The sequence below is a fragment of the Malurus melanocephalus genome, unplaced genomic scaffold, assembly GCF_030028575.1.
Source record: "Malurus melanocephalus ecotype Western Australia unplaced genomic scaffold, MMel_1.1 scaffold_27, whole genome shotgun sequence".
Lineage (NCBI taxonomy): Eukaryota > Metazoa > Chordata > Aves > Passeriformes > Maluridae > Malurus > Malurus melanocephalus.
Genome location: NW_026623259.1, coordinates 2682402 through 2704642, shown reverse-complemented (window position 1 = coordinate 2704642; position 22241 = coordinate 2682402). Strand labels below are relative to the sequence as shown.

Sequence of the window (22241 nt, the reverse complement as noted above, 5' to 3'; positions counted from 1 at the left end):
CACACAAAGCACAGGTACCACTTTTTTTTCTGCTAATGTAATTATGAGGACATGTTGGTGCTCATCTTTGGGGTGGCAGGGGTTAGTTTCCTTTTCAAAAATGGTCATTTTGGGAGGTTATTAAAGTTACTATTATAAGTTGTGCTTTTCATGGCACCATCACCTAACCAAAGCAGACCTTTCTAAGTGTCCCTTTTTTGTTGTTAAATATATGTATCCTCAGAGATATAAACAATGGCCTTTGAAGTCATTCTTGAAATGTGAAGGGCAAGGAAGTAGCTAAGCTGGCAAGAGCAGGACTTTTACTGGTCTGTCTAATATAGGAAAGAATTCTCCAAATGCCATGCATGGAAATGAAATATTTTCAATGCAAGGTTAGGAAGATGCATGATCTGTGGCCCTGAATGACTATAGTATGGTCAGGGTCAGGGCCTATTCTTACGCTCTGATTTGTGTAAGAAAGATGATTTTTTTTTAAGAGTAAACAATGCAACAAAATCATCATTGTCATAAAATAGATCCAGTGCAGCAGGTTTTCTTTCTGTCTGGGCTTTTGTTTTAGAGGTGGTACAAAATTATGTTGCTGTATAGAATTTTAAAACTTGCTTTTCTTTTAGACCTGAAACAAGCTGCTTAGAAGCAATCTGTTAACTTTAGAATTCATTCAGTATTCAACCACCAGTACAGCATAAATCCATTTTTCATCATAGGTGTAACCTGAGAACAAGTGTTCTAATTTTGTTCAACAAAATGTAGACATCTAGATTGAAGTGACACTTAATAAAGCTAGTTTCCTATCATAGAAATCATTGAGAAAGAGATGCATTAGGGAGCATTATTATTATGGAGATTATCTCATTCGGAGTCACAAATCTGAAGTCCATCATATGGCTTGAACTATGTTCTCTTTGTTGTAAGGGTATTGTCAGGCAAGAGAAATCAAAGTAAGATTTCTGTTTGAGGGACATAATGCCGTGTTAAACTGTTGCACTGGGGGCAGGTAACATCCTCCGTGGAGGGAAAAAAAATCCTAGTCATGGGGTTGGAAATCTGGAAGGTGCAGGCAGAAGAAGTCAGAGAGAGATGGCTCCAGGAAGAAAGAACCAGGAAATGAATGTGTGATTGGAGAGGGGAGAAGAAGAGATATGTAAGGAGAGGTGAAGAGGTCACTGCTAACCAGTTCTTCAAAACAGAGAGATATGAAAGGTTCAGAAAAAAAAGTGTGAGGGAGCCCATGTTTCAAAGTGAGTGGATTAGGAGTAGCCAGGAAGAATTTCTTGGGTTTTGGCACAAGGAAGGATTGTGACTCCTGAATAAATTCCCCACAATATAAGGGGGGCAACACTAAGGGCAACAAGGAGGTTCAAAAMCACAGAGAACCTGTGCCCCATGCAGGCATGTCAGAAGAAAGAAGTGATTACTGTTAGGGAAATAATTATCTTTCTCTGCCATTTTCACCCCTACTTATGTGCTTCTGTTCACCAAGAAGGAAGGGTAAAAGGAGAGAGTGTAAGTGAAGTACAAGCACAAGAGTGTTCATGTACCCCATCAGAGCTAGCAGCAGTTCTGATTAGAACTTTCACTAGAAAATAAGAGAGCCAGAACAATTTCCCTAATCTTCTGATTTAGATCAAAGATGAGAACCATCTCCTGGTTTGGACAACTCTAGTATAAAGTTCTTGACAGTAAAGGTACAGAGCTCTTTCATTTTCTCCTGTTTGAATTATTTAATTATCATGACCAAGAAAATAATTGGTGAAATACTCAGCTTTATTGATAGTGACTGAGGATTGTATATTCCATTTCTTTGGGGTTTTTTTTCAATATAGGTACTATTCAAGAATGACCAAGGAACTCTGCTTAGTGAATTGGATCCACTAGGTCAATTCCCAGATTAAGATCATCTTTTTGGAGAACCCTGCTTTGATATTCTCAGTYTTTGATATCATCTACAGATCTGGGCATTTCACTCCCGTGAGGTGATACTTGGGGTGCACACGCCTAAGGAGCCAGGAAATTGAGTGCAAGAATGGGGCACAGTTAAATATTGATGCAGAGGAATTTGTTGCTAAGTAGTATTTGGGGTACTTGCCATCTATTTCTTTTGAGGATATATACCCTGAAATCCTGTATCACGGTTGTGAACCAGGTGAGGATGCTACCTAAGGGATTCTCATTGTAATGAACTTTTTCCTCAGAATGGGAGAGGTTTTACAGAAGATTGACCATGAGAAATCTCACTAATGAAGTCTGAGGTAGAGATTGTGTTAGAAGACAGGATAGGTAAAAAAATGGGGTAAGATATTGGCCTCAAGTTTCTCTCATTAATTCAGTGGAATGAGGATTTCAGCCTGGGGCTAGAAGCTGTGAATAGCTAAAATCTAAAGTACCCATGTCCCTTTTGTCTTGATCATTTCAGTAATTAATATGTAAACTGACTGTCTTGAAATTTGTATTTATGCAGTGTTAGCCCTGTCTGCATGATGTAACTGCAGGATTTTCCAATATTTCTACAAAACAGGAGAGATAATCTACAAGGTGTGCCCATCCCGGTGCAGAGGCCAGCACAAGATTTATGTATTGCTTGAGAAACTCTGATAGATGCTACTAAAGTGCATCCTTTTCAAATGGCTCAAGGAATTCTTCCAAGGGAACTTTCTTGCCCATGCAGTAGATTTGTGCAACTTYGGAGTAGTATTTAAGTCAGACTTACATAATACAGAGACCTGTGTAGGACCCCTGCACAACAGAGAATGTCACCTGCAGTATATTTGGTTCTTACCCTTAGTAAAGTGTTTTCAGAGTAAAGACATTTGTTGGCAGTGTCTGGCTCCTGGGCTGGCTCTCAACACAGACATAAATTTCACCCCGCACTGAAAATCTCTCCAGTGATCTCTGCCTCAGTGTTGCATGTTTTCACCTATGACAAAATTATTTTCATGTGAGTGTAACAATTCTTATGGATAACAATTACCTATTTAATGTTAATATTTAGCCAGATCCTCASATGTTTTATAAATATTGYTCAAAAACATATAATTGAGTATTTWAAAAAAAAATCTTACTTGCCCCTTGAAAATTAATTTTTGTTCTTAAAAGTAGATCTGTGTTGCACTTTTACACAGGAATAAATGAAGTTTTAAATGCAAATACACTTAAATCTGCCAAGCATATGAAAAAGGCTTTGTCGTGCAGAGGAAAACTTCTGTGACTCAAATAGGAGAGAGGCCCCTATATGCTTCCAGAAATTCCTTTAAATACTTACTGTATCCTCAGGCTTCTAAACACCTTTTACCGGGTCATTCACTWGGACTACATTTGAGAGACTGGACACATTTTTTGCATCTAGATTTTGTAGATAAACTGCTACATCTGTGTTGCAGTGTTAAGTTCAGTTATTGTGCAATTTAGGTAGTGTGGACGTGGAATTACTTGACTTCTCTTGCATATCAGGTAGTTAAAAATGCAGATGAGCTTAACTGTGGCCATGAGTAATCACCAATGTTAAATTGCACAGCTAATTACTTGTGCCTGCAAAAAGATAAGGTACATTTTAAAATTGCTGGACTTCAGAAATGGTGTCTTTTTATATATGATTAGAGGGGAGAAGAGAGCGTTAGAGAGTCCAAATGGTTCATATGCTGTTTGTTGTTTGTGCGCCATAGATATGTTGACCTGTGTTGTCCTGTGGTGAAGAATTACTGAAGTGCTTGTTTCCACAGACAAGGATGAGTGATAACAAAAAAAAAAGTGACTTAAAAAGGATAGAGACAGTCACATCCACAGTGATGCGGATCGATGACTGAGCTCCACAGAAGGAAGAGAAAATGGAACTTYATAGTATCTGAAGAAGTAATTTCAAGAAGATACATTTTTGAGATAATATTTTTGAGTGTTTGAGAATAGTTGAGGGTATTTCTTCAATACTGTTACGTTGGATGTCTCCTTGCAAATATATAAATAATGTAACATTCAAAATATATAATCTTTGTGCAATTTGTTTARTTCAAGTTTTGTGTTGTTTGGTTGGATTTTTTTCAGCAATGGAGTGTAGGCACTATCCTGTATGTCTACATAACAAGTCTTTTAGCGTGAATTAYTCTGAATTTGTGTTTTCATTAGTGGGAAGCACTTAAATTCTTATCCCATCAACAGTTTTTCTTTAATATGACTCCAGGAGGACTGTTATTAGCTGCATGCCTAGAGAGGAGAAATAAMTTCTTGCCAGAACATCAAGAGAATGTGAACCAAGCCTAGTGAACTTCCTGCCATATCCAGTCTCTCCACTCTCTTTCTATACCAGAAAACCTGTTGGTGGTTTGGTAACTGAATGTGAAACAGGAGAGAGAATACTTTCTTCTTTCTCCGTTAGAAAAAATAATAYACCATTCCTTACAAATCTTGTAGATGGGATTTGTTGAAGCATATGCATAGACACAGGGAATAGTCTTACAGAAACAGTGATTCATTTATTTAATGTATTTTCATCTGCTGTTTAATTAATCCAATTAATTGTAGATCTTTTAGTATAATCTACAATATAATATGTCTTTCAACTTCTGTAAATACATTCCATTCACTATTTGTTATTCTCTGCATGACATATGGTAATACGAACACATCACATTGGTACAATTCAGCAACCGAAAATAGTTGAAAAGTGCTGAACACAGTTAGGAATTCATGACTAAATCACCACGGGTGAAAAGCATGATTTTTTTCATGACGCTTATCTAACAAATAATATTAAAACAATCTGGTTAGAAACAGGTAGAAAGTATTCCAGGATTTAGAAGTTGAATTGGGAGCACTGACCAGGGCCATGCTAATGACATTTTGGTTCTGATGCATGGCTAAACAACCTTGGCCTCTTCGGTCACCGTTCTCCTGTCTTACCTTATGACACTACATCAGTGACTTTTGGGTAGAAGGGAGYACTCCCATACAAGAAAATGCAAGTCAATGCAAGTCAGCACCTCAGGGCTACTAATATAGAAAGCTCTATTAGTTTAGTGCAGTGGGAGAATCTGTAACTGTGATTTTAGAAATGTCTGTTAGCTTTAGAAAGCTAGTAGATTTTTAAACAAAGTGCTTGGTTTTTGTGGTTTGTGAACCTCATCCTTTCTCAGGTATTATATTTTACATTTTTTATATTTTTGTCTATGCTATTTTAAGATTTGATTTTCGATAAAATGCTTTCCCACAGCTATACAATACCCCTGGTTTACCTTGCTAAATGGAAATTCAGGTCTTGAAATCAGCTAACCATGCTGAAGCACAGAGCAGCTCTGCAGTGTCATAGTCATTAACAGTGCCAATCACAGCATTCAGGAGCACCTTTTTTCTATCACCATTACAGGCGCCAGTTGAACACTGTGGAGCAAAATGAGTGGGGTTAGTGACATTACAGAACAGAATGCTTGCTTTGAGAGACAAACCTGAAAACACTTGAGAAACAGGGGAAGGATGACTTCTTCCAGCTGAGCTGCATCCATTTTTATGCATCAATATAAAGCAAAGACAGACTTGTGTGAGATGCACATAACTTTACCTGTTATGTAAACCTACACTATCCCAAGCTCTTTCATAGTTTTCCAGCATGTATGGATATGTGCAGAATGTTTCCTTGGCTGGGGGGACTGCAGGATTAGCAGGTATTGCTCCCATCTCTTTTAGTGCTGTTGGCTCACTAGAGATTATTAGGATGTAGTTGGGGCCTGATGAAATGAGTGATTATGGTTCATTATTTTTCATATACTTTCTGTCATATAGCTATATAACGCCTAAGTGAATTTATGCAATTTCCTTCCCTTCCTTGTTTTTTAAACCTGAACACTGATATTAGTGAAGTCTGATGCATAAGCAGAGATGTCTCAGAGGCAGATGAGATTCCTATAAATTTTATGAATGTAGGTGTTGGCTGCTTATCCTAGAGTTTATCTTTTCCCCTTGGCTGGCCACCAATTTCAGGCTGGCTACCACTCTCCCTAGGGACCCTGGTCTCTAACTGAGGCTTCAGCATAGAGTGATTGATCTGCTGGTCAAAACTGGCCATGGCCTGGCATCTTACTCCTTTCCCCATTCCAACTCTTTGTGAGCTGGCTTGGCTATGCTCAGCTATGCAGCTGGACAGGAGGCTGGATATGTCACTGTGGTTTCTGTGTCCAGGGCAGAATGGCAGCTAGCAAAGACCATGCTGGTTTTGTGACAGACTACATATCCTACAGACCACTTCAGTGTCAAACTGATCCACAGCCACACTGCTGAGCTCGTCTTGCCTCTGCTGCAGTTACTGCACCATTTCTTCCTGTGCTCATGGAACTATTTGCATGACTATTATTAGTGCATAGGGATATGTGTCAAATCAATCATTTTTTGTAGAGCTGAGATATATAAATGCTTCCATTTTCTGCCCTCTTTAAGGTTAGGTTAGAGGTGAACCATGGAATGGACAGTGTGTTGTAGGATTAGAGACACTATTTGACAATAGAATTTTCTATTTCTAGCAATATACTGAGGGGGGATTAAAAAATAATGGGATAAAATAGGATAACTGTCACTGACATCTTTCCAAACTCTCTCTTTGGCTGTGCTTAGGGACAAAAATTAACAGTGTCAGTATAAGAAATATTTATTTTTGCTGATGGGACCCATTCACATCTAGGCATTGGTCTTCCTACAAAATCTTCAAATTTTATTTTAAGTTAATACATAAAGTGTATGCATTTTATATATGCATACATATGTGTGTGTGTGTGTAGGTATCATATGTATGTATATATGCATATTATATAGTACAGTGTAATGAMAATGGATTGATTTAAAGCTCTGTAAAGAAAATATAAATTGTTTAAAAAGCTGTACTGCTGAATAATAATTGCTTTGAATGCATAAGGTTGAGACAATGGAGAGTAAAATCTGTAATGTCTGGGGTGGAGGGTGAACACTGGTTTTGCAAGCAGTTACTATGAATATGTGTTCTACTATCAAGCTTCAAGTCTTATGATCTAGAAAGTGAAAATATTTTTGGATATTTGTGTCAGCTTAGCTGCTAACTGTTCACTGCAAATAATTTGATACCTAGAACCTTATGCCATGGTCCCTTTTTGTCAGTTTGTTGGATATTAAGTATGAAATATTCTCATTTATATGTAGAAGAAGGAGAAACAATTTTAAATTTTATACTTGCAAGGATGCAGAGAACAGTCTCTCTCAGTAAAGGTAGGTCATCTTGTTAAGAAACACAACAGTTTGAATTCTGCAGATACTATCAGAACAGCACTGTGAGGGCACAGTAGGAAGAACTGCATGAATGTAGCTCTGATGTAACTGTAAAACTGTAAATACAAATTACTGCATTGCCTGTTTCATGGAATTATGAAAGAATGAATGTTTTATTTGAAATGTCACCTGCAAAATTGGTCAAGTCTAATGGTAGCAGATGGCAGTATCTTGCTCAATTGGACTAGTATTTGCATGTGGTCAGGCAATGTTTGAGTCTGGTATTTAAGAAAGGAGTAAAACACTGAGCAGAAACAGCACATTGCACTGTACTAGATAAGACAGTCTGCTGGCAGGAGAAACACGTGGAATCTGGTCCTGTTTAACTAGGTTGTTTAGTGGTGGCTTTGCTTTGTTCTCTGATTGACTGTATAATGTCAGGCTATGGAGCTGAGACCAGGACCTAAATCTTGCCCTAAAAGGGCAAGCTTATGTATCACATGCTGCTTATGTATCAGAAGCAGTAAACATGGATGTCAGTCTCTCTTGTCCACATCCCACCCTCCCTGTCTCATTGCTCTTGCATTTTATAGCTGGAGAGTCCAGGACAAACAGGAGACCATGCYTTCCAGGACTGCACTGTCTAGTACTTCAGGCAACTTTTTTGGGGGGTGGGAGACTGGACTTCAATTCCAGATTTCTGTTTTGTGCAGTGTAAGTTCCCACCATAAGTAGGTGAGAAAAACCCTGGACTTGCTGCAGCACTTGTGCATTCACTGGACTCAGCACTGCTGCTGATGTCCCTTACCTGAACACACCACTCAGGTCAGATTTTTGTAGGGACATTGCCAGTAGCAAGACTTTTACGTTGTACTCTGTCTCACCAGGATTCTGCACTGCACACCCTTGGTCAATTCTGCATGTGAAATGAAAATTTGCAACCTCAGGTCCAAAGTGCAAATGTCAAATGTGCATTGAAAAGTTAGCACTGATAAGTCTTAGTGTTGCTGCAGTGAGGGATTTCTGGATTCTTTTTTGAGGATTCTGCTCAAGTCATGTTTTAGATCATTTAACCACCTCTTAAGGTATTACAGTTCCTCATTGCAAAATTTTAAGTCTCATTGAACTTATTTGTTCTCCATTATTAAAACAAATTTTGGAAATAAAGATATCCAAATAATATTTACCTGTTTTTCCTAATCTGAGAGATGTATGTGGACGAAAAAGCACTCTTTTAATGAGTCAAACATACCAGTTCTTCACAGTGYAGTACCACAAGTAACCAAGTAAAACATACCTGTGTAATATTGTGCTGCATTGTAAGTCTGGTATTRATGTAATGCTTCAACAGCTAACAGAACATTTAGTTGATATACTGTATCTTTCTATTATGTATATGTTGTGGCTTATGGTTTCTCCCTTTGTTTGCTTTCTTGGGAATTTTTCTTTCCCATTTTGTTGCTGGGATACACTGATTGCCAGGTCATCCTTTTGATGGCAGGGTGATTAGTAAAGACAATAAGACCTACACCCCACCCAAACGATCCTGCTAAGTACTGGGAGGGGGTGTGTGTGGGTGTGGTGGTGGTGGGTAACTATATATACTGCCCTGCTTGGCTCAGAGATTGGGTTGGCTTGCTACCTGTGGAGCAGAGCTCGACTGCTCTTTGGTTCCTGTTTTGCTGCACTGTGATCTTCTGCCCCGGTGCCTTGCCTGGGACCCCTGAGATTCGCGCTGCGTTGGTCAAAGGAGCACTGAGATTGGCGTATCCGCTGTGAGTTTGCAGAGGAACCTTTTTTTTTCCCATCCATCTCTGCCTGTTTTGTGCCCCTCCTTGGCCACGTGGGAGATCTGAACCAGCCAGGACCTGCGCCACAGTGCTCCTGCAGTCACYGGGGAATCAGGTGAGCATCTCTGTGTGAGGCTGTCACTGGGTTTGTGGCTGGGCTGGTTGCTGCTATTGTTGTTTTAACTTATTTTCACTTTGTTATACATATTAATAAAACTGTTATTCCCTTTCCCCCATATTCTTGCCTGGAAGCCCGTGATTTTTTTCAAAGCTATACTAAGTCAGAGGGAAGGGGGGTCATATCCACCACTCCAAGTGGGGGGGGGGTCCCTGCCTTTATTGGCAAAACACCTGTSTTTCAAACCAAGACAGTATAATATCTCTTCATAAATATGCATGCATAACAAAACTGTGGTAATTGGAGGAATTTATGTAAAACTTATGAATTCTCTTTGAAATTACAGGTCCCCAAGATATATCTATTTCAACCTGCATGCTCTATATTGATAAGAAGAAAGAAGTTCTTTCCTCTTTCCTAACCTTTTTAGTGCATTGAATTTTCAAAGGACACTGCCACAAGGCCAGCAATGGAACATAATGAAATGTTGGCAAGCTGAAATCAAATGGAAGACCTTCAGACAAAAAGAGCTGACAATTGCTTGGAATTATTTGTTTTCCCAAGTGGGTTAGTTACCAAAACATGGATCACATCTTGGGAAAGCTTGGTGATGCTGAAAAAGAAGTAAAAGTTAAAAAAGGGAAGAGAAGTAAAAGCTAAAAAAAGGAAGATAACTTAATGGCCATTCTGAAGTAAGACATAAGAAATCAGAAGAAAAAGCTTGTTTCAGGAACGTAAGAAGTTGTTTTCTGTAGTCAGCCACACAGAGACAGTTGAAAACATAAAATTAATGGAATTACAAGGGTAGGTTCAAATTAATTTTTGACCAATTTAGGCAAACCTAGTTAGACAATAAATGGAGCTGGGATGACCTGGATGACCTTCAGTGAATACAGTGAGAAGTTGGAGAGAGCAAGTAAAGGACATAATTATGAAACTTTCAGACTTGTCAGTTTTGAAATATGATTATGAACCTACTTRAACTAAAACTATTTTAAGGATAGGTAGGTTTTAAATGCTTAAACTCTTTAACCTTTACCAAAAAAATCTGTAAATTGGGGGATTCAAATATGGCTCCTAGTGAACAGATACACTTTCAAAACAGAAAACGAAATGCTTCTTTTTAATATGAAAACTACATGTTAATTCATGCCTGGGGGCTTCTGAAATTGAAAAATACAAGAAGAGTAAGAGAATTAATAATTACTAGTACTAAGAATATTTTCAGACTTTAACATTGAAGTTTCAAGGGCTAAAATGAATGAAGAGACACAAGTCTAGTAGACTTTGATTCAGCATTATGATTTAAGGCTTAGGTATGCTGTAATGTGAAAAAAGTGCATTATATRGCAGTTTTGAGAAAGGATTTCTTAAGCCTCTCTACCAGGGGATGGTGAAAGATTTATTCTGGTCTGTTCAGTGTGAACATCCTAGAGGTAACTTTTGGAACCCGTGTAGTTTATGGGTTTCTGTTATTTTGGTGATAAGTTTAAGGCAACATGTAAACTTATAAAACTGTTTACAAATGTCCTGCTTTCACAAAAGCAACACGTTTCTCAGCCTTTGTAATAAGCCCAGAAATAGTTATTGTAAGCAGGTTACAGGGATCAATGGTTTCAAAAATGAAAAACATAATATTTCACTCATGCGGTTTATTTACTTAGAATTTATTTCTTGTGAGGCCAGGGTGCAGCTTTTGAAGCACAGGAGAAAAGGAAAGTGGGGTTTCAACACCAGATAATGAAAAAAACCTAAAAACTCAGTGCTATAAGGGGACATAGAATTCTTACAAATTGCTTAGCTACTACTGCATGAAAGACAGTATATTTAAGGTATGTTTGTCAACACCTCTGCTCTGTTTCTATGACATTTATTTCCCAAAGCCTGTATTTTACACTGAATTAGACAACTTTCATTGTCCTGAATTACAGTAGTTGACATTATGATATATTAAGGCAGCAATTGAACAATTATTACATACTGACAATTTCAGATTCTTTSAGTAGCATACATAAAGGGATCACATGCTTCACAGTCACCACTGGAAGGTCTGTATCCCTTTGGAAGTAGAAGGGATTTTAATTGTTAATTCCTATTAAAGCTWTTGGGAGTTAAGGAGAGAAACCTCTGGCAAAACTCAGGAAAGTTCAGATTTCTAGTGCTTTACATTTCTATCCCCAGCTATAGTAGTTTCCTTGCTAGTCCTTCTGAAACTGAGAGCACGTAATCCTTTTTACTGGGATTTCAGTGTTATTCTGGACAGGAAAAGAGAATTTATAAAGTTCTTATTTAATATACAGAACCTTATGTATACTAGGTGAAAGGAGTTCCTGAGGAACAGTTTGACACAGACACAAAACATATTTCTTTTATCACTGAAATAATAGGAACAACGAGGCAGAAAGGTAAGGCAGAAAGGTAAGGCAGAAAGGTAAGCAGATGAACATCAGTCATGTACAGCACACATATATTAAAAGTGTGCAAAGAGCCACTTTTTATTAATATGGTGTCCTTGAGAGTGGGCTGACTTGCGGATTTTCCTTTGCCTTTGTTGATAAATCTTGGGGGGAAAACAGTGGAGTCTAAGTTAAATACACAAGTTCTGAAGTGTATTTGTGGAATAAGAGTGGGGAGAATTTTTTTTCTAATATTTATGAAGATGTAGGTCAAATAATTTAGTGGTAGCAGACTGAGAGAAAAAAAAAGACAATCTATTTTAAGAACCAATTTAGATTTTCACATAAATGGAAATCAAGAATAATTCTACTGCATTACACAGAAGTATAAGGGCTGGTGCAAGGTCAGAATGAAGCCTCTTGTGTTTTCTGTTCAAAATGAATTTAAATCAGGATGACTGCACTGATTTCAGCAACTTCAGGCTGTTTTTAAACCAGATGAAAATTTGGCATTCAGTTATCACAATAAATAATTCAGCTAATATTTTTCTAAGGAAAGAGATAGAGATGGAGGCTACTGCGGCTGCAGTTCCCCATGAGCACCATCTGGTGCAAGGTGCACTACTGGTCAAATGACAGAGACCCATCCAATTTATCAACATATCTACTGCATCCAAACCTGTATTTTATATGTGACCTTGTCCTAAATTCCCACTGTTGACAATGGGAACTCCATGTGCAACAAAGTCTTTTATTCTGGCTGTCAAATCTTCAATATTCAAATCTGTCAGTATTTTCAAAATGTTGACTTGGGCGGGAGTTCACATAATTCACATTTGGGGCTTTACCTTGAAGCACTTGAATTCCATTTGGAGAAAAGTACCAACCCCATAAACCCATCTGTAAAAATCCCACTCTSAAAAGAGGATTAGTGTACATGTGCTGCATTTGCTCCCTTTTTTCCATAACCTTTTAATGCCTCAGGGATTGAGTTTCACTAGACACAGTGGGAGAATCCTGGTACATCTGGTTTCCCTGTGGTCTTACATGATGACTGAACAGCCTTACAGCTTTTGCAGTCAGGTTCCCTATGGGCTCACACTGTGATTAGATTTGTTCACCACAAATATATCCTTGTTTGCAATGAAGATACGAATGGATTGAGCTTCTGTTTATGCATCCCATTTACAACTAGGATTTCATAGAATCATGCCGTAAATTAGGCTGGAAAGGACCTGTGGAGGTCACCTTGTACATTTCTTGGCTCAGTCTCTTCCAAAAGATGGTTTATTTTCCCCCTTTTTTTTTTTTAATGGAAATAAAGAAATATCCTTTCATCTGACAGTGTCTGCTGCTTTGCTACTTCTTCTAGATGTATTCACCCCCAAGCCCACATGGATGCCATATTTTAAAAGATTATATACAGGGTTTTTATAAATTCAGTGTACCAACAATATTAAATTTTGAAATGTGAAATCTGGCATAGAAGGTTAAAGATACATAAGCCACACAGCTATTCCTGAATGTTTCAACAAACAGCTCATAAMCTATTTGGCTTTTTTCACAGTAAGAGATGAATGTATGGAATGAGAGGTTAGCAATGGCCTGGGCATGTGTTTGGCACCCAGGGAGACACAGCTGTCTGTCACCTCCTAGGCAGGATTTGAGGTTAGCCAGCATCCTGTGCATCGGGACAGCCTGCTGCCCTAGACCTGGCATGGGGGATGGTATGGCAAAGTCATGGGATTCAGAAGGCAGTATGGTCACCCCTTTGAAAGAGCTTGATTTCAGCTCAGGACAATAAATTTTTTTGTGTTGACTTCATTGAGATTCACACCACAGCCATAATTATTACTATATAATATGGACTTGTTCTTGAAAAAAACACTTTTTGCCTGTTTTGACAATAATTTTTTTCTTTGCAATTTATGAGTTATTTTCTGCAAATGAAATAGGATGAAAAATATGGCTGTGTGACATTTACTGCTGAATAGAGGTCTCTTATTGGTTACTGCTCCAGATATACAGTCAGCATCTTTAATTTTATACTTTTTTATTTATTACTTTTTATGAAAAATACTTTCTAATTATAGATGTAGTCCACTTTATAGATTATATCCTGTCTGCAAATATCAGATAGACTTTTGGAATTTGATCACAAATGGCTTTTCTGAAAAGACAGAATTTTTAAAAAGCTTAATTGTTCCTTGATTTTCATGTAGATGCTGAAATAAATAAATGCTGTTGAAGAAAAATGAGTCAATATGGCTTCTGCTGATCTTCCAGGTAATTTGAATAGATAAAAAATAAAATTTAAAACTGCTACCATGGGACTTACGAACAATCATGTTAGGTTAAATTCTGAGAAATAAGTGCAGGTATTGAGCATGTAATTTCTATAACCATATCAGTTTAGAAATAGCTTGGCAGAAAATGTCCTTGAAAAGTTCTAGAATTAAAGACATTCTCATTTCACAGGTAACTCATGAAATGGAAAGCAAACATATTTTGATAAAAGGGACAATTTTCTTCACTTTAATTCTGCCAAGATTAAAATTGGTCACGTTTTAGGAAGGTTGCTTTTCCGTGAGAGGTTAGGGAAGGGACATGGGGTTATATTATTTATTATTAGCACTGTCACAGTGTGTGCAATCAGCTGCACAAACAGAAGAACAGAAAAAACAGACAAAAAAGACAGACCCTTCTCTTCTAAGTTTTAGAGAACTGTGTTTCTCTGCAGTTTTAGCTCCATTCAGGAAAAGAAGGTAATTTTCATGGCTTTTATACTTGCCAAGTGGAGAGCAGAAGTACGAAGATGTATGTAAAATTTTTGTGCCTTGAAAGAATGGCAGTTGAGAAAGCTGTCCAGTACTGTTGGTTCCAGCTGAAATTTCCAAGACAATGACTAGCAAGGAGGAACACAGCTGAGACAGGAAGATTGAAGCAGAACACAAACTCAAACTCAACCCAGCAGCAGCATCTACTTTTCTACAATGGTGTGCCTATGGACACAATTCTCTCTTCCCTGCCCTTAATGTTTGTAAATCCTGTGTCTCATGGAGGGTGCTCTGCTTTCAGGCCTTCATTTATGCTGTATAATGTGTGCTCAGCAAATTTGCTGTTGACACTGTCTTGGGTTGATACTGTGACAATCTTGTGTGTTCCTATATTCCGTCAGTGTATACCCAAAAGGTGCCTGTGCCTTTAAACTGACCCAGAAGTGGCACGGGCAGCGCGGGCAGTTTAAAAGCTGGGGCTGTCACGCAGCCGGGGGCTTTTGGAGCTCAGCTCAGCTCTGTGGGAGGTCTGCTCGCTACCTGCAGTGGAGTTACGTTTTTGCCATTTAGCTAGCTCGGGTTTGTTAGCTCGGGCAAACAGTTTTCCAAGGACTGCCACCCCCTCTGCAGCTGCTTTGATTTTGCTTCTGGAGCAATTCGGCGGCCGGTGGGGACAAGCGGCGCTGTTCCATCTTGTCCCGGACTCCGGAAGAAGCCAAGCTGACAACAGAAAAAGCACACTGAGCCTTCTGTTACATCCACAGTGAGGACTGCCACCAGGTTGCCACTGTTGCCCGAGCGGACAGATTGACCTTTTTCTTTTGTTTCTTTTTTTTTTCCTGGGGATAGGGGCCACGCCATCTTTTTCTCTGCACCATGTGGCTGAGCGGCTGGGGGTAGGGAGCGGGGAGGGGGCGGTATGCATTCCTGAACTTTTAAATATCCAAGTTAATTTTTATCTGTGTCCTGTGGGCACTGTGTTTTGGTAATAAASTACTTTTTATTTCTCTTCACTTTGCCCAAACATCTATTTCATATTAGTGGGAAAAATTATCAAYTTTTTCACTTCAGAGGAAACATTTACTCTGTCACATTTTTCTCTGAAAACATTGTCTCAAACCAAGACAGACACCAAGCTGTGTGGTGCAGATGACCCACCAGAGGAAAGGGTTGCCATCCAGAGGGACCTTGACAGACTCGAGCGGTGGTCTCGTGTGAACTTCATCTCATGAAGTTCAACAGAGTGAAGGGCAAGATCCTATACCTGGGTTAGGGCAATCCCAGACACACCTCCAGGCTGGGTGGAGAAGTGATTGGGAGCAGCCCTGTGGAAAAGGACTTGGGCACGATGGATGATGAAAAACACAATGTGAGCTGGCAATGCTTGCAGCCCAGAAAGCCAACTGTGTCCTTGGCTGTATCAAGAGTGGCCAGCAGGTCCAAGGAGGTGATTCTCCTGATCTACCCTGCCCTTGCAAGCCCCCACCTGGACTACTGGGCACAGTCCTGGTTCTCCCAGCAGAAAAGGGGCATGGAACTGTTGGACCAAGTCCAGAGGAGGGCCATAAAGCTTATGACTGGAGCACTTCACCTAAAAGAYAGGCTGAGAAAGTTGGGGCTGTTCAGCCTGGAGAAGAGAAGGTTGCATGGAGACCTCATAGCAGCCTTCCAATATCTGAGGGGGGCCTACAGGGAAGCCAGAGAGGGACACTTCATCAGTAACTGTAGTGACAGGACAGTGAATAATGGGTACAAACTAAAAGACGGGAAATTTAAGCTAGATATTAGGAAGAAATTTGTAACTGTGGGGATGATGAGACATTGGACCAGGTTGCCTAGAGAGGATATGGATACTCAAACCCTAGCAGTTTGGTCAGTTTGGACAAGGTCTTGAGCAATCTGATTTGGTGGGAGGTGTYCCTGCCCATGGCAGGGAGGGTTGGGCCTAAATGATCCTTAAGGGCCATCCCAACCCCTTAACATTATCTGATTCTATGGGTCTCTTTGCTTAGCACACTAAAGGGACATTTTATTTTTCTCATGCAAATCTCATGAAAATCTGATCAGATGCATGATACAGAAACAAAAGGCTCTGCTGACTGTCTAGTGTTCTTGTACCTTAATGTGACAGAGCTTCCCACGCATTTTCAAATTTCATTACAGAGAAACTGAGCTGAGACAGTTCAAGGTATGGAAATGCTCTGAATGCCTATATAAGTTTATTGCTCTTGTAATTTTAGTTCAAAGAAGTACTTTTATGTTATTTACCATATCATACTTGGTATGTAGATTCCAAGCTGCTTGCTAGAAAACTTGCTTTCCAAATATAATATTTGGTGTTACTGTGTMGTCATGTGAACTGAAAATCGAAAATCTTGTAACTTAAAAAACTGGTTACATTCTTTAAGACTTGAACACTTAGCAGTGTAGTTGGTGTCCAATGTATTAAAAACTTTTCACTTAAAAGTTCTGAAGATTTATTTCAGCAGGAATTAAGTAGTTTGGGTCCTTTGCATCATCACATCGGATCTTGCCCTGTATGTTTTGCTGCATTTGGTTCCCAATTAGTATTCTCACTTTTTTCACCTGGTGAACAACCCACACTTTCTGTTGACTTCAGATCACTATTTGTTCAAGTGTAAACCAGAAGGACAACCAGACCCAGACTCTCCACCACTCCTCATTACACCAATCTCATCATTACACCAATTTAGATCTGCCAAAACTTTCATTACATGTAGAAATAAATGGAAAGGTTACTTCTGTAGTATAATATGGGCATTCATCAGGGTAACACACCTATTACAGTACATCCACTTAGCCATGTTTATCTTGTTAAAAGCAGTGAACTCCCCTTCTCACAAAGCTTAGGAAAAGAGCATTATGCAAACAGGAACCAGGGCTTCAGACTGTGTCTGGGCTAGTCYGGGGACAGCTCCCATGGCAGAGCATGGTGGCTGAGAACAGGCACAACACACTCCAGAAAACTGAGTAAATACCCTGGAGATACCAGCTGATTCCTGTGACACCATTGTAAGCCAGTGATTCTCCTTCCACTTGCTCCAAGGATTCAACTGGGATGCAAACATTAATACCTTTAAACATGTCCTCAAATGCAAGATGTCGTAGAATTGCCAGGTCCCATAACACTATTAAAGCAGCAACACCACTAGCAGCAGGATTTATCTGAGTAGAAAAAAGTGGTTTACAGTGTTCATACAGCCAGAGAAGCAAGTGCATTGGGAACTGGGTGAAGCCTATGTATTCCAGCCCTAGGTACTGCTGTACACAGCAGAATGGCAAAGCCCAGCTGGTGTGCGGCACTTGAAGGTACTTCGTAAGAAGTTAAGGTCTTCTGTCCATTACAAAGGGACTGTACATGGACTGATAAATGTCCATGTACAGGATGGCTGCGTTTTTTTTTAGCTACACTGTTTAAGCATGTGGAAAACACAGCAGTCAAAAGCTACTCTTTTTTGCCCTGCAGGGTTTTTTTATCAGAGAGTAGGTGGTATTTGTTAAGAGGTGGACATTGTCAGGCTGTTTTGACTTTCTGCTCTGAAAACAGCTAACAGTATTAGCTTGGTGCACCAAGATTTATGCAGTAGCTGAAATCCTGAAAGAGCTAGAACCCTGTTTTCACAAAATGCTGGGATAAAACTAGCTCTTTTAAAGTTAAAAAAAAAGAGTATAATTCAAATAACTAAAGCACTAGAACATAGTATTTCTTTAAAGGAAAAAAATCCAACAGAAAATGGTCCTTTATATCCTTATRTCCCAGCTAGAAAACTGACATGAACAGATTTTCTAGTAGAAAGGCAACTACATAAGATATGTTGAAAATTTACAGTCAAAAGGAAAAATAATTACTTCAAGATTTCTTTGTACCAGGCAAACAGAATTCTTTGCAACTACAAGCTGTTATTTTGGCAGTGTCAAAATAAGGGGACCTGCTCCCTTGAAGTGCTTTAAAGCAGTTACTGAAATGGGATAAACAAGAAGTAGGACCAAAAGAAGTACATTCAGTGCACAAAAGTTAACTGAAAAAATACCAAAATGCATTAGTTTGTAAAGTTATGCAACATAAGCAAAAGTAGATAAGAAAATAATAGTCATCAGAAGGAATTTCAACAGCTTAAATAATTTCTGTCAATTTTCCTTTTTATAACAATTACTTCATCAAGCTGATGATAAATCATACATCAAAGTTTATTAAGACAAGAAAAACAGGGGTATCTGATTTTACAGTCAGGTCATTGACAAATCCAAGACTTCAATAATAAAGCTTCTCTCAGATCCCAGGAAACAAAGCCATTATGCTGTGCAAACACTTTTCAGTGAAATACATACAGCTTTGGGCAAATAATACAATTTCTCATATCCCTACTGCCTGAAGATAATTACTGTTAAAATTTTGTTCTCCTGCAGTGAAACTGTAGCCCAGTTCTGTGAAACTATTGCRAGGGATCTTTTCGAAGGAGTAAATGTAAATGTATTGAAAGAGGAATACTTAATATTTCACTGAAAAAATGGCAAAATTTCGTAACTTTGGGAACTATAAAGTGAATTGAGTAGCAATTTTGTGGAGGGTTATTTTGTGGATTTTTAATTTTTTATTTTGAAATTTTTGGTTGGTTTTTTTTCTGTTTGGATTTTTTTTTCTCTGTTTGGGTTCTTTCTTTAGCTAAGCTGGAACCTCAAAGATCACACTTTGATCTGTGCTTGCACCCACCCAGCTGAATTATCACATACATGGTGCTAAAAGCTAAGCAGCTTTCAAATATGATGCTACTGTCTGAAGCTCCTCTTTGGGCTGTAAATTTCATTTTTTTTATATAGGAACGGTAAATCGGGTCCCTTTCTGCCAAAAATGACATGCAGAAATCCGGATTTGGAGAACATGATCTGCCCACCYAACTACTTACATAAGACCTGCCCAACAACTCTTCTAGCCACTGCTTTGTGTTCTACTGAACAGAGACAYGGAGGAAGTTGGAGCATAGGATCAAAATACACAGATCTGAAAGATAAAAGCCAARATTTCTAGCAAGAGTGGCAGTGTCCACAAGATTAAGCACATGATCAGAAAGAAATTCTGTGAATTGTGGAGAGCCCACCTTCCTATGCTCCTTTTTCTGCTGCTGTAACAGACTGTCCTCCTTGGCTCAAGCAGGCACCTAGAACACCCTAACAAGTCAGTGAGACTTGTGGTAGACATTCCTGGCTGAGCTATTTCACCTTTGGTACTTAAAGAAACAGGTCCTAGACACTACTAAGTCTTTCAACCATGTATCAGGCAATCTGACTGAGCATTATTAGAATAAGACTATTCACATCTCCCATTTTGCACCAGGATTTTTTACTTTGGTCCTAATTTTCTGTGGAACTCATGTACATCAGTTAGAGAAGCCTAAATGTTATGCTAGCAACATGTCACTTAAGAACAATGGACCCCTTGACTAAACCCAGTATTTCAACAAAACAAGTTACTCTACATTGTAAAAGAAATGTGCACAATGGTCTTGTTATTATTCTAATAGCCTTCTAATGAAGAAAATACTACACAGAATTCCTCATCAAAATATGTAAGTCTTTAGTTTTGGAGAAAAATGTACRAACACCAAATGAAGTAAGTCTTAAACCTGATGTGACTTGAGGAAAGCTGAGTACAGAAAAACAAGAGACAAAACCCATATCCTTAATCTGATTTACATAGCCTTACGTGTACTTTTCTGTGAAATACATGTTAAATAAAAATGGTGGTCTTATTAAGTCTATCTACTTGGTAACAAGAACAGGCTACAGAAGTGGCATATTCTAAAATAAAAATACTCTAAAATGCTCTTAAATGAAAAAAACCCTTTCATGTTTCTTTAGTTTTCTTAAGTCTCATCCCTGTGTCAGCAGAAGTGAGGTGTTAGGTGTTAACTGTCATTACAAGAGAATGTGAGTACAAGCATACAAGTTAGAGCAGTCTGCTCACTAGCTATCTAGTCAGGACTAATTTCAAAACTCCTGTCATCCTGACTGGAAGATTAATAGCTGTTCCTCCTGATTAAACACTGAAACCAAAATTATGGAACTTGCTGAWGGCTCACATGCTAAATTTATAAACTTTTACTGTGAGCCACTCTATAGTTTTACTTCCCCATTCAAAAAAGTTTTTACCCTTCTCTAAGGCAAAATGTAATCACAAGCAACATAAAATAATCTTTCTGTAATGAGGACAGATCATACAAAYACCTTTTACTGGGTACAGTCTTGATTCTGTTGTACTGAACAGTAAGAGGTATTTGCAGAAATATCTACTACATGTTTTTTGAGTTATCCAGAACCAAAACTCAGTCTTACACCCAACCCCAAGCCGTGTTTGCAGATTCACTTCATCTGAGCATTTTTTTGAAATCACTGCTGCCCATTCCTTCTCCTTGCGTACAAGCCAAGGCAGGCGCAGAATCCAACGACACTGACAGCGAGGCCTAGAAGGAAGGCAATCGTATCTCCTGCATCCAGGGCTTCAACTACTGGCAAAACCAGCAGCAATGACACGAKGACCAGGAAAAGTTTTGAGGTGTTCTCGGTTGAAGGCATGCTGACGACCAGCTGACCCCAAGGGGAAGTTAAATGAAAGTGGTGGATGGCAGAYACTTCAGTGGTATCTACAAGGAAAACAAAAGGAACATTACAGGATTTCCCTTCCTTCCCCCCTGATTTGTYTTGCCAAAAGTCAGCTGATGTGATTAATGCATTACAGGCATCTGTGCGGGGCTCATGAAATTTARGTTTTTATCTTCCCAATTACAAAAGCAAATGACTTATTATCATGAGATAGCCACAGTGGGTTTGCTATCTTACTATGTAACTCTGTGGAAACTAATCTATTRAAGTCTTACCGTGAGGAAAAGTCAGAACAGGCTCTCCTGCCTGCAGCTACCAGAGCCTGCTTCCCTAGTGCTTTGCTACGCGGCCCAGTTTCACCCGGTGTTTAGGGTTTGATGGCTGTTGCACATCGCTCATCCGCACTTTCTAACGCCGGCCATCCTCGGGATCCGTGAGCACGAATATTCTACGGTACACGGGGGAGGGCGTCAATTTAACCTCCCGGACAGTGCCCCCGCGCACACCCTCACTGCGGGACAAATGTCCATCGTGGTTCCTTCAAGTTGGAAAGGTGCCCCCGCGGAGCACACCGAGACCAGCCCGGACCGCCCTCTCCGAAACAGTTCTTCCCGCAGGGAAGGCTCGTTCCCAGGGTGCACACGACAAAAACCCGCGCCGGGACACCCGAACAAGCGCCTGCTCCGCTCGCAGCCCCAGCGGGGCCAGTGCCGGGCTCCGCCCGAACGGCGACCGGACCCCGCCGGCCCTGGCGCCCGCACCGCCCCGTCCCACCGCCGCGGGGCTGCGGGACGGCCGCTCCACGGGGCAGCCCCCGGCAGGCCCTGCCCGGACGGTGCCMCTCAGTCACCTCCTGCCGCCGGCTCCGGGCTGGGGCCGTCCCCGCTCCGCGCCGCCCCGGGGCGCTCAGCAGCCCAAGGCACCGGCCCGCACTGCCCCGCCGCGCTCCCAGCGCCCGGCCGCGGCCATGACAGGAAGGGGCGGTGGCGCGGCCGGGGGCGGGCGTGACCCGGCCGGGCCGCCTCCGCTCCGCTCCGCTCCGCTCCCGCTGCGGCTCGCACCGCCCGCCCGCTTCGCTCCGCACCGCCGGCCCGCTTCGCTCCGCCGCGACTCTCGGGGGTGGCTCGGCGGCGGGGGCGCTGCCAGCTGCCCGGTAGTCCCGGGCCCCGTCGGCGGCCCCGGATCGGTGCTCCCCAGGCCGGCCTGGGCCCGGAGGGGTCCGGAGGGGCCGGGAGCTTCCCGGGAGCCCTGTCTGGGGGCGCCGGCTGCTCCCCAGGGCGGGTCCCGGCTGGAGCCCCGGAGTGCCCGTGGCCCGGGGAAC

General features: G+C 40.5%; 1 protein-coding gene across 2 annotated transcripts; it reads right to left on the bottom strand.

Annotated features, from left to right (window-relative positions):
• Window positions 1-18492: 18492 nt before the first annotated feature.
• On the bottom strand, window positions 18493-21910 carry SMIM30 (small integral membrane protein 30). 2 transcript variants are annotated; one of them, XM_057390497.1, is made up of 3 exons: window positions 21771-21837; window positions 21196-21368; window positions 18493-20961 (listed from the first exon to the last, which is right to left on the bottom strand). In XM_057390497.1, the coding sequence occupies exon 3, from the start codon at window positions 20891-20893 to the stop codon at window positions 20708-20710; it is 186 nt and encodes a 61-aa protein (XP_057246480.1). In that variant the 5' UTR covers window positions 20894-20961; window positions 21196-21368; window positions 21771-21837; the 3' UTR covers window positions 18493-20707. The 2 variants fall into 2 exon arrangements, with proteins under 2 accessions (XP_057246480.1, XP_057246481.1); XM_057390498.1 differs by lacking the exon at window positions 21196-21368 and having other exon boundaries at window positions 21771-21910.
• Between the last annotated feature and the right edge of the window lie 331 nt (window positions 21911-22241).